Below are 13,055 nucleotides of genomic sequence, written 5' to 3'. Positions count from 1 at the left end.
ATTTAAAATGTGTAAGTCGCGCGTATCATGCCATGATTAAAAAAAAAAAAACCTTCTACACTCGCACCAGCGCATACGTGAAGGCTAGTATGTATAATATGACGAGTGCATATGGTCACTATTTTTAAGTTTGGAAAATTAGATGTTCTTGTATATCTCTATATTATATATTATTTAATCTAGGAGCACTAAAAGCAATATGCTAATGCAACCTTAATGTTTACAAACTCAATTTCTATCTTCCATTACCTACTTTTCCTTAATTTTCTCCTGCAAGCACATACATAGCATACAAGGAGTAGAGACTATTTTTAATTGGGGTAGATCATATAGCGAAGTAAATCGAATATCAAAATGAATGACACAAATTCGGCAACAAAATCTAAACTTTACATAGTTGGAATTCAATGTTCGATTTGGACCCTTGACCTGCTATTTTAAAGAAAACGACGTCACAAGTCCAACTCATTGGTAAGATGCACTATATAAGCATTCTTTAGGGTGTTATGTTTTGCTATCTTATATACTATTCAATGAACAAATTTTGAGGTTTTCTTATATTCTTTGATGTATTCCAATTTCTTTTTACTTTAAAATTATCGTTGAGTAGCAAATACCTTCTCTTTATCACCCTACGTAGAGTATAAAAAGTGGTAGCACCATTAAAATTTAGTATCACAAGTGCATTGCATAGGGGGCCATTGGAATCAAAAGAAGGTGGGCTCAAAGGAAGAAATGACCCTTGATTAATAAATTGGTAACTTGACATGGAAATGAATGCATATGCCCTCTTAAAGTCTTTGATTAGATGAGGAATCATATTATGGGTGTCTGCGCACGGGGTGGTCCTTCCTTAAGGATATTATATATTTATGTGGATTCTATTATATAAAGCCTATTTGTGTAAAGCCATTATATTGACTTGCTTATGATTGCTCCCGAGTCTCATCATCGCTCCTGTGCAAGAGCAAGCGTGATTCCTCAAAAGATAACTATACTCCAAATCAAAAGTTAAATCAACGTGAAAAAATGTCTCTTGATGGATGTGGAAGGAAGGATATACTTATTTGTAGTGCTCTCACACTCTCTCATGATGATTTATAAGAGAATCACAAGCAAATTAACTTTTAGTTAAAATTAGACTTTGTGTTTGTGTGTGTGCGTCTCATATTTACGGCCAGATCTTCTTCGTTGCTAAAAAATATTTAGGTTATGACTAAGTAGGTTTCAGTGTTATATATACTAACAAAAGTACAATATATATATAACAATATCAACACAAAATATATAAGCATATGATCCAAAGTTGAAAAAAAGGGCAATGCGGCAACTATTAGTCGCGCTAGATGATGATGAAAAGCAAAAAGAAAACTATTAGTCACGCTTGATTAAAGATTAGGAATCAATGATTAGCTTTGTATGTTGATTAGTTTCAATATTCGAAGAAATGGAAGACCATCACACGGTATGATCGTGAGGTCCTTTTTATCTCGTCCTCATCATATATATAAGTAATTTAGTGGCACCACCATTTGAATTTGTTATTTTAAAGCAGCTTTGCATCCCACGAACACTAAAACCCCATCATAGTGAATCAGTGATCAACCGATCATGAGAAAACAAAAGCTATATTTGTGTACACTCTCTCATGCTAGCTCTCGATCGACTCCAACTCTCATCGAGATTGAAGCTTAATTAATTGTTTGACAATATGTTTTACAACCTTCAATTAGAATATTTAACAAGTTGGGTACTTCAGATAATGTTGATTATTCTCTTGATAATGATTATTAATGTTATATTATGCCCTATTGGTTTGAGTGCTAGCATTTTTGTTACATATATAACAGAGATTGTTCGTTTTACTACAAGACGTAGATTAAATGGTAGCACGTGTAAAGTCGATTTTCTTTTTTGATAAGACAATGGTAATATTTTACATATATAAGTCGCAATTTTAAGTAAAAATCTACATACATATGCCAAGTTGATTAAGCTAATATATTCTATCATTATGTACTCAATTTCAAATTCTCGTTGTACTCCATGTTAGACTAAAATATTGCTTTATTAAGAAAAAAGGAAAAAATTCACACAATATCATTAGTCCGAACGATTAGTGTGACAAGATAATCTAATATACACCATATCATGAAATGTAGAGAATCAAACACGACTTTTATATTACATGCGAGGATAAATAATCTTAATCACTTGTTTCATCAAACAACCTTGCAAAAGGACATATTGTGGCATTATATGAACTCCACAGGGGAAGAGAAAAACCTATAGTGCTCCACTAAAAAAGAAAGGGCCCCAAAATAAGTTCTAAATGAGGAAATATACTGTATCTATATATGCATGGTACAGTTGTTTAACAAATGAGTTGCATGAGTTGAAGTAAAGTGCATATAGCAAATATCGAGCTCGGTTTGTATAATATTGCCAACAGTTAATAATCAAAGTGCATTTCAACCAGTAACTACTAGATGATACCAACTGTTATTTGTAAACCAATGTATATCGAGAGAGAGAGAGAGGCATATAGCAAATATCGAGCTCGGTTTGTATAATATTGCCAACAGTTAATAATCAAAGTGCATTTCAACCAGTAACTACTAGATGATACCAACTGTTATTTGTAAACCAATGTATATCGAGAGAGAGAGAGAGAGAGAGAGAGAGAGAGAGAGAGAGAGAGAGAGAGAGAGAGAGAGAGAGAGAGAGAGAGAGAGAGAGAGAGAGAGAGAATTTAGCTAAGAAGATTGTATTTCCATTGATTGATATCTCAGTACATACACTATCATTTATATAGTTTCTATTCATTTGTGACTTACACAAGAAGATACAACAGTAATTAACTATAACAACATTCTTTAACTAACTCAACCAATCTTTGACAAGTGGCACATTCTATAACCATTGGATTACAATCCTCAACATCCCCCCCTCAAGCTCAGTGGATGGAGTACCAAGACTGAGATTGTGACAATGAGTTTCAAAGATTGGTGCAGACAAGCCTTTTGTCAGTATTTCTGCATATTGTTCAGCAAAGCGAACAAAATGAACTTGCAGCAACTTTTTGGCAACTCTTTATTTAATAAAATGAATATTTACCTCGATGTGCTTTGTTCTTTGGTGTAGAACAAGATTACAAGTTAGTGCAATAGTTGACATATTATCACAATAGAGAACAAGATGATAAGGAATTGAAACTTGTAGAAATGACAACATTGCTTTATCCAATCCAATTCTGCCGTGGGTGATGACAAGACTCAATATTAAGCCTTTGTTGAAGATCTTAAGACAATTTGCTGATTTTTAAAGGACCAGAAGATTGGATTAGAGCCTAAAAACACAACAAATCCTGTTGTTGATCTCCTGTCATTGGGGTCTCCAGCCCAATCTGCATCATAGAAAGCTATCACATCTAAGTCACCTTTGATATACTTAATTCCCAAATTGATTATGCCTTTCAAATATCGAAGGATCATTTTTACTGCAATGAAGTGTGATTCCATTGGATTTTGCATAAATTGGCATACTTGATGTACTGCAAATGCTATATCAGGCCTAGTAAATGTTAAGTATTGTAAAGCCCCAACTATGCTTCTGTATAGGCCTAGATTATTATAAGGTTTCCCATCATCAAGAACCAATCTATTATAAGGGAGACATGGTGTGGCACAGAACTTTGAATCTTCCATTTTTGTTTTTGTGATAAGATTTCTCACATACTTTGCTTGAGACAGAAACAACCCATCAGGTTGTGTTATAACATGTATTCCCAGAAAATAATGAAGCTGTCCCAAGTCTTTAAGTTCAAACTCCTTCGTCAAAGCACATATCACTTCATGAATCACAGAAGATGCATTACCAGTGATGATAATATCATTTACATATAGGAGCAATATGACTATAAAATTGCCATCTTGTTTAACAAACAATGAAGAATCTGCATTAGTTGTAGTGAAGCCAAGAGAAGGAAGAAAACTTGTAAATGTCTCATTTCAAGCCCTTTGGGCTTTTAGGCCATATAAGGATTTGTGTAACTTACGCACATAATCTGAGTGATGATAATCAATAAAGCCAGGTGGCTATGACATGTGTACTTCTTCTTGCAGAATGCCATGTAAAAATGCATTCTCAATGACCATCCATAGTGTGCTGCCAATGCTAACACAAGTTAAATAGTTGTTGGTTTAACAACTGGACTAAAGGTTTCACCATAATCAATCCCTTCCTCTTGACTAAACCCTTTTGCAACAAGCCTTGCCTTGTATCTCCCAACTGAACTATCTGCATTCTTTTTTATTTTAAACACCCATTTGCATCCTACAAGATTTTTCTGGTGTGGTAGAGGTACCAAACTCCATGTACCCTGAGAGTGTAAGGCAAAAAGCTCTTCTTTCATTGCTTTAACCCAAATTGAACTCTTTAAAGCAGATTTGTAAGTTGAAAGTTCCACAGAAGTAAGATCAACACCTTCATACTCATGCAAAGTAGATAACAATACCATCATTTTTAATATACCACTTTTTGATGACTTGAAGACTTGAAGGAATGGGTAGGATGACTTGAAGGCTCTCAGGTTGGAATTCAGGAACCACATGATCTGGTGCTGAGATGTTTTGTTCAGTTGTAATAATGGATTGAACAAGATTTGATATAGGTGATGACATTGGGATGGATGACACAGAAACAGATGAAGTAGGTGATGGACCCTTAGTGTTTGATGAACTAGATTTAATAGGTGTTGAAGTGATGGAGACACTGGATTGAGGTGTAACCAAAATATTTTCCAAATTTGGTACCATAGCTGATGTATTAGACATTGTGAGTGATGGTGAATTACTAGGTTTTTGAGTTGTAGATATTAATTGTTGATATAGAAACTCACTTTCATCAAATAAGACATGCCTAGATATATAAAACCTCTTTTTAGCAACCTCATAGCATATGTACCTTTTATATTTTGATGCATATCCCAGAAAGATGCATTTGGTGGTTTTAGGTTGCAACTTGGATGTATTGAAGGGTCTTAACAAATGGTAAGATGAGCATCTGAAAACCCTTAAATGTCTCATATCAGGCGCAGATCCATATAAAACTTCAAATGGTGATTTCTGATTCAAAGTTTGAGAAGACATCATATTTATGAGGTATACTGAAGTTTGAGATGCAAAGGAACAAAAATTCAAAGGTAAATGTGATGTTTGAAGGAGAGTAATAGTTGTCTCAATAATATGGCGATGTTTCCTTTTTGCCAAGCCATTTTATTCTGGTGTATAGGGACATGACAATTGGTGCTTAATACCCTTTTCTACAAGAAATGCTTGAAACTGTTTTCCTATATATTCACCCCCACCATCACTCTGTAATGTCTTAATTGGCATTGAAAATTAAGTTAACACAAACTGATAGAACTTAATGAATGTGTAACAAACATCAGTTTTATTAACAATTGGAAAAATCTAACATAATCTGGTACATTCGTCTATGAAGGTTACATAGAATTTAAACCCTTCAATAGACAAACAAGGAGCAGGGCCCCATACATCACTATGTACTATCTCAAATGGTGTAACAGACCTATTTTCAACATTCTGAAATGGTAACTTGGTGATTCCCCCCAACAAACAATTAGAACACATAACAGGTAATGTATCAGAAACAAAATGAACACTAGACCTTTTAAGTTTATGAGAAACAACAATATTGGAAGGGTGACCTAATCTATGATGCCAAAGACTGGAATTTACTTGTTTTCCTATGTATGCAGCAGGTTGTAAAGCTTTCTTTGAGTAACTGGAAGGAATTGGTATAGGGTACAATCCATTATTACAGGGACCTTTGAACAGAATTCTCCATGTGGGTTTATCCTGAATCCAAAAACAAAATGCATAAAAAATTAGCCAACAATTGTTGTCAAGGCAAATTCTATGTACTGAGAGTAAATTCTATGATATTTTGGGCACATATATGACATAATTTAATTTCAAATTGTGAAATTGAGTTTGCAATATTGAAGAACCTTGTGAGACACACGCAAACATTCTCCACTTGTTGTTTGAATCATTTCATTTGATGAAAAAGGTGATAAGAATGACAAATTGTTCAAATCTGCAGTCATGTGACTTATTGCTCCAGAATCTGTGAGCCAAACTTGTTGTGGTTAAGACTCCATAGGTGGTTCTGAAGCAGAATCATGCATTACATTCATTGGTGTAGTGTGGTTTTGTATATTTTCATTTCTGAAGTGATAGAATTGAGCACTATGGTTTTTTTTTTCTTCCACAAATTTGACAACCTTTATTCACAAATGCATCACCATTCCTGAATCTACAAGTATCTGCAAGATGACCATACTTACCACAAATCTGGCATGTTGGCATTAATGAATTGTTATAAAGTTGGTGCCTTGGTGGTGATATGCCAAGAATTCCAGAAGCTGCTTTATTGTAAAATGGCTTATTTCGAAATCTTGATCCATATTGAAACTTGCCCATGCCTCTATTCTTGTTAAAGAAAGGCTTGTATGCAGAATTGTTCCCTTGATTATTGTAAGAGCTCCTAGAAGATCCTTGAGATTGAGACCCAAAATTAGAAGATCCTTTGGATTACCCCCATTTTCACCAGCAACCATTGCAGTTTGGAAATTAGTAGGAGTATGGACATTGTCAATCATTGCTTCTTCAATGAGTAATAGAGCCCTCATGTTCTTGGTTGAAATCACATTATCCCTTCCTCGAATGATTGACCTGATGATATTAAATTCAGATGGAAGACCATTAAAAGTAAGTATGACAATGTCATCATCCTTAAATATCACACCAGCAGCAGCTAAGTAATCTCGAGCCTCTTTAATTCGCTGCAGATATGTTGTAATAGAATCAGCCCCCTTCTTGATATTCTACAGATCAGATTTGAGTTGAAAAATGCTTGTGCAAGTGACTGTAGAAAACTGCTCCTTCAATCTTGTCCACATATCACAAGCACTAATACCTCCAATTATGCAAGAAACAGCCGAAGATGAAAGGGTAGCTGTGAGTAATTGCATTAATGCATGATCGTGCATTTTCCAAACCTTGAATTCATCACTTTCTTCTGTGGAAGAAGAATTGCCGGAATGAACTTCTGAATTGGTAGATGTAGGAGTTGGCAATCGAGGAGGGCACATAGATGACCCATCAATAAATCCCATAAGACCATGCCTTTCAAGAAGAAGTTGCATCTGAAAATTCCAGTCAAGTAGTTTGTACCATCGAGTTTCACTATCATTGATGTTGAAATAGTTGAAATCAGAGAGGTAATAGGCAATTGAAGAATCTGTAGTTGTGTAGCAGTCACCATTGTTGCAAGAAACCAAGAAATTTGTGGAGAAAATTGATTGAACCCTTTTATCAAACACCTTCTATGCTATCAAGAACTAGTCGAAGAAAGAAGAAATGGAGAATCACGAAGCTCCAAGAGATCAAGAGAGAAGAAATTTACGCAGCAATTCTTTGTTGTGAGAGGAAGCTACCAAGATCGATATCATGCGATTAGCTTTGCATGCGACGATACCATGTAAACCAATGTATATCAGAAGCTAGAGAGAGAGAAAGAGATAGAGAGAGAGAAAGAGAGAGAGAGAGAGAGAGAAAGAGAAAGAGAAGATTTAGCTAAGAAGATTGTATTTTCATTGATTGATATCTCAGTATGTACACTATAATTTATATAATTGCTATTCATTTGTGACTTACACAAGAAGATACAACAATAACTAACTATAACAACATTTCGTAACTAATTCAACCCATCTTTGACAAGTGGCACATTCTATAACCATTGGATTACTATCCTCTACAATATTGACATATATATAACTGCATGTGAGTGTATATAATAAGTTAATAAATCTTCTTCTTTTTCTTTCAAGCTAGCGTAGCTAGGTTTTGTTTTGTTTCATAACTCCTTTTTCCACAAGCTTGCATAATATAATGATCAGGCAATCAGATTTTGCAGCTTTTTAGATTCATAATTTCACACACTATGATGAATGTATACTAATATTCTCCTGCTTTTCCATGGCCTTATTATGATTCCTAAAGATTCTGTTTGGCGTACCCACAAAGACATATGAACAAAATATATTACGACTAGGTTAAAAGAACATAAATCTAACTGAAGTTAAAAGAACAGTTGTAAACATTTTCTTCATTGCTTCCTTATTTAATTCTCTCTCTCTCTCTCTCTCGAAAATGTTATCAAATTTACCGATCTGAATAGGTTAAGAGCATTTGAATAAGGTTCCAACTCCCCTCCTAGCTATAATATTGCTTGTATATATATAAAAAAAAAATTCTAAACTTGTACTAAATATTGAAGCATTGAGAACTGTCAAATAAGTTTTTGACTTTATAATGTGATGAGGATCCATACAACGAGCTATTGTTGGTAAGAGAAATGCTAAATAGACTCTTTTAAAAGTGAAATTCTTCATGGACTCTTTTCCACTTCATGCTTTTGACACAATTCTCGTGCTAACTTTATAAAACATTGTGTAAAAAATATGAAGTGACATGAGGTGGTGGGGAGTCCATAGAGAGTCCCACTTTGAAAGAGTCTCATTTCCCTTTCTCTTGTTGGTAATGACTAATCATAGTATCACAAGGTTAAAACTCGTTTATTTAAAGAATATTTAATCCAATCGATGTGGTACAAATGGTGTGACTTAACAATTTAGCTCGGTTTATTTTTATATAAATAATATTGCATTTGGTTTGAGAAGGCTCCGCATTTTATTTAAAAGGTTGTTTTGAATTTAGTATATCTCATTTTTAATTACCATTATTTTCTTAAAAAGCAAAAGGATATTTAATCCATGACATCAAAGAGAAAAATAATATTAAATTCAGTCAAATTATATGTTACTTTGGTGGATTGAGTTTTGATTTTGAAACTATTGCATTCGGTATTTGAAACTCTCTCATTTTCTTATATTGTGGGGTACCAATATATATCTTACTAACGTAGCGAGATATATCAAGAAAAATTGAACGATATCAGAATGCTAGAATCCACTAGCAAATCCCATAATCCGCTAGGAATAATAGAGAGAAAAACTCACATTTTATTGATAACAGTCGAAATATAACAATTCCAACACCACATCATAAAACCCCAAACCTTAGTAGGACTTTACATTCAAGCAAGAAATAAAATAAACGGTTAACAAAGTTTCAAAAATATCCGTAACTTTAAATTTGTTTTGGGATAGTAAATGAGGGAATTTGGCCAATTTTGCCCTATTTCATCACGAGCAAAGCTATCTAGTGTGTATTGTTCATTGCGTCATTCTCTTCGAAAATATATGTATTATACAATGTCTGATTCTAACACTAACAACGAAACCTGCATCCCATGAGCCTTACTGCCAATTTTGCATCTTCCATTCTACATCACTTGTTTTCAGAAAAATCATAGTCGAATTACATCAGTTTTTATGTTTCACAGCCCAATATAAACTAATTCAAATTGACAATTAGATTTTAATGGATCGACCTTTGTATTTTTTATTTTTGGTTATGTAGTTCAACCTCACTCTAACTCTCCTCAGTTTCATGTCATTCACTTACATAAAAAATTAGAAGGACAATAAAAAAAAAGAAAAAAAAAAGACAATTGTAATCAACATCCGACCAACACCTAACGCAAACCCTAAACTGTGAGATAACATTTTATCAACCTAAAAAATTGTAATATTTTCGGTGGGTTTTAACAACCAATTGAATTAAATTGGTTCTTCAACTTTCTCGTATTCCAATTGAACTTAACTTAAAAGTTTCTCAGCAACCAACATTCGAACTAGGGCTAATGATATAGAGATTAAATTTGTATATAAAATTTTGAAAACTAAAGGATATAGAAGTTAATGATTGGTTTATTACTTAACTATTGATAAACATGTTTATTCCTATTGGTGACACATAATTTAGTTTGCAAATTTAGCCTCCAAATTTAGTTTCCCTAGTATTACTCTTCGAGCTAACATTTCTTTATGGAGCTTCCTCCACTCAAATTGAAAGATTAGATATAAAGTTTAATTCACATATTATCTTTTGTTAAAATATATGACAATTAAGCGCATGCACATTTTGTATGTAATGCCCACGTACATTTTCTCGTCTTCTTCTCAACTTACAAAAATTAATTAATTATTTTTGCAAATTTTCTTCCTTCTTTTATTTTAACACTTTCTTTTAATTAGTTTGTAATAACTAATAATTTTGTACAATAAATGGCGCATCATGACGAAGAGAAAATAATTAATAAGAACAAGAACACTTGAATTCATCAGAAAGTATGAGAAAACCTCAATTTTAATATTGAATAGTTGATAAACTTTAATTTATGATTATGTTGGTGCAAGACACTCTTTTTTTTCTTAGACCGGGTAAAAATTCCCGGCAATATTTTTATTAAGGCCCTTGTTATGCACCATTCTTTCAGCTTTGTACGTTTTCAATTGCTATTAATGACTATTGTACTTCAATTTCAAAAGAAAAAAAAATTTGCCAAAAAAGAAAAAATATTGAATAGTAACAACTGTAATGCCAAAACGGTATATTCATAATGTCACTTAACGCTAAAAGCCATAAGAGTTCAAATAGAAATGGAAATAATTAAATAATAAAATACCAAAAACGTCCTTAAATCTTAAAACCTTAACTAAACATAGAATCTAGTTGAAAACCCCCATATATCATGACAAAGCACTGAGTTTAATGTGTCCTTGTTCTCTTTGAAATGATGGGTAGGGACCAAGTCAGACACCAAAACCTAAATATGCAAAACTCTATTATTTGATCTAATTTACGCATTTCGACTTGATCTTCAATTCGTAAAGATGACAGAATCGAAGAATTAAGAGGAAAGAACATAGAGAAATATTGATAGAAATGGATAGCAGTAAAAGTTTTTCTTCATTGATATCTGTTGGTTTACAATCTTCACCTATATAGGTGTTTTTGATACCAATCTTACAGAGCAAGTAATCTTCTTTTAACTACCTCCTTATACCAACTAACTATCTCCTTATCCCAACTAACTATATCTCTAACCACCAATATTCCAACTATCATAACAGCCTATTTAATCTCTTGACAATTGGCTTTGTTTTGACCGTTGATATCCTTCTCACTTGGATCACTGTTTTGTACTTCATTCTTCTTACATCCCCCTTAATCTGATGCTCTAAGGCACTGAGCATTAGATTGCCACAATGCTATTGAAACAAAGGTGCAGATAAACCCTTTGCAAGTATGTTTGCTGACTGATCTGCTGAAGACACATGTTAAACTTGAAGATCTCCTCGAGTGACTCTCTCCCGCACAAAATGATAGTCTATTTCAATATGTTTGGACTTAGCATGGAATACAGGATTTGTAGGCAGTGCAATAGCTGAAACATTATAACAGTATATCATTGGAGATGAATGTAAAGGTATATGCATATCACAGAATAGCTATCGAATCCAAGCAAGTTCAGCAGCGGTAATTGCTAAAGCTCGATACTCGACTTTTATGGATGATCGAGACACCGTGTGTTGTTTCTTAGATGCCCAAGAAATAGGATTGAACCAAGAAACACAACAAAACCTGAAGTTGATCTCCTATCATTTGGATCACCTGCCCAATTTGCATCTTTATAAGCTTGCAGATGCATTGGTCCTGGTTTGAAATGAATACCATAGGTAGATGTTCCTTTGAGATATCGAATGATTCTCTTAACTGCAATGACATGAGAGACCATAGGATTATGCATGAACTGACAAGCTTGATTGACTGCAAAAGCTATGTCAGGTCTTGTAAAAGTGAGGTACTGAAGTGCTCCAACAACACTTCTATATTGTTCAGGAGTTTGATAAGGCTTCCCATCATCCTTGAGTAACCTATGATAAGGTAGACATGGTGTGTTACATGGTTTAGAGTCCTGTAAATCCACTTTGCCAACCAACTCATTAATATACTTTGTCTGTGATACAAACAAGCCTTCTGATGTATAACTGATCTGCCCAAAAAGAAATGCAATGTCTAAAGTCTTTCATTTCAAACTCTTCAGTGAGAGCTTGTATAACTTGATTGATCAATTGTGAACTGCTACTTGTGAGAATCACATCATCTATATATAATAGCAATAACACAGTCCTCCTTGAAGATTGTTGCACAAACAAGGAATGATCAGCTTGAGAAACTTGAAATCCCAAACTCGACAAGAAACTGGTAAATTTCTCATTCCAGGCTCTAGGAGCCTGTTTTAACCCATATAATGATTTCTGAAGTGTGCACACATAGTTCAAGGGATGTGTTGCACTCTCAAATCCTGGAGGTTGTTCCATATAGACTTCCTTTTGAAGTATGCCATGTAGAAAGATATTTTTCACATCTAGCTGCCTAAGAGACCACTTGAATTGAGCAGCTAAGGAAAATATGAGTCTTATAGTTGTAGGTTTTACAACAGGACTGAACGTTTCTAGATAATCAACACCCTCTTCTTGGCTATACCTTTGTACCACAAGTATTGCCTTATACCTTACCATAGACCCATCTGCATTCTTCTTTATTTTGTAGATCCTTTTACATCCAACTAAATTCTTATTAGGTCGTAATGGAACTAAAGACCAAGTCTTCTGAGAGTGAAGAGCATCTATTTCCTCTTTCATTGCAACCTGCCATTCTGAAATTTGAGATGCAGTTTTGAATGTCTTAGGTTCTGAAGTGACAGTAGCAGTGAAAGCTATCTTGTTGAACACCCCATTCTTGGATATGATTTGCATAGGATGTACATTCATTGGTATTGGTAGAACAACATGTAGTTGCTCTTGTTGAAAATTAAGATCCACATGGATATGGTGCTGTGTTGTGAAGCTGGTTTGAGGCAATTGATGTATTGCAGAATCACAATATATGTGTGATGTATTGGTATGATTTGTAGGAATAGAAACAAACTCTACAACACTAGATGCAACTGTTTCCAAAGAATATGAGGCTCTGGATGCAAACAATGAATCC

The 13,055-nt window shown here is 34.0% G+C and overlaps 1 protein-coding gene across 1 annotated transcript; it reads right to left on the bottom strand.

Moving 5' to 3' along the window:
- Nucleotides 1-3,281: 3,281 nt before the first annotated feature.
- LOC139190812 (uncharacterized) lies at nt 3,282-12,835 on the bottom strand. Its single transcript, XM_070811299.1, has 7 exons — nt 12,216-12,835; nt 11,643-11,935; nt 7,088-7,329; nt 6,506-6,913; nt 5,763-5,882; nt 4,228-4,621; nt 3,282-3,955 (listed from the first exon to the last, which is right to left on the bottom strand). Exons 1-7 carry the CDS (start codon nt 12,833-12,835, stop codon nt 3,282-3,284), a joined length of 2,751 nt encoding a protein of 916 aa, XP_070667400.1.
- Nucleotides 12,836-13,055: the final 220 nt, after the last annotated feature.

The sequence above is a fragment of the Malus domestica genome, chromosome 13 (assembly GCF_042453785.1).
Source record: "Malus domestica chromosome 13, GDT2T_hap1".
Taxonomy (NCBI): Eukaryota; Viridiplantae; Streptophyta; class Magnoliopsida; order Rosales; family Rosaceae; genus Malus; species Malus domestica.
The sequence above is the reverse complement of the archived record's forward strand: the minus strand, read 5'-3'. Positions and strand labels throughout refer to the sequence as shown.

Coding starts and splice junctions, on each gene's coding strand:
- LOC139190812 (XM_070811299.1), bottom strand. CDS start 12,835: ATGAATGTACATCCTATGCAAATCATATCCAAGAATGGGGTGTTCAAC. Junction 4,622..5,762: donor CTGCATACATAGGAAAACAA/GTAAATTCCAGT, acceptor AAAACATCTCAG/CACCAGATCATGTGGTTCCT. Junction 3,956..4,227: donor AGAGGAAGGGATTGATTATG/GTGAAACCTTTA, acceptor CAACTAATGCAG/ATTCTTCATTGTTTGTTAAA.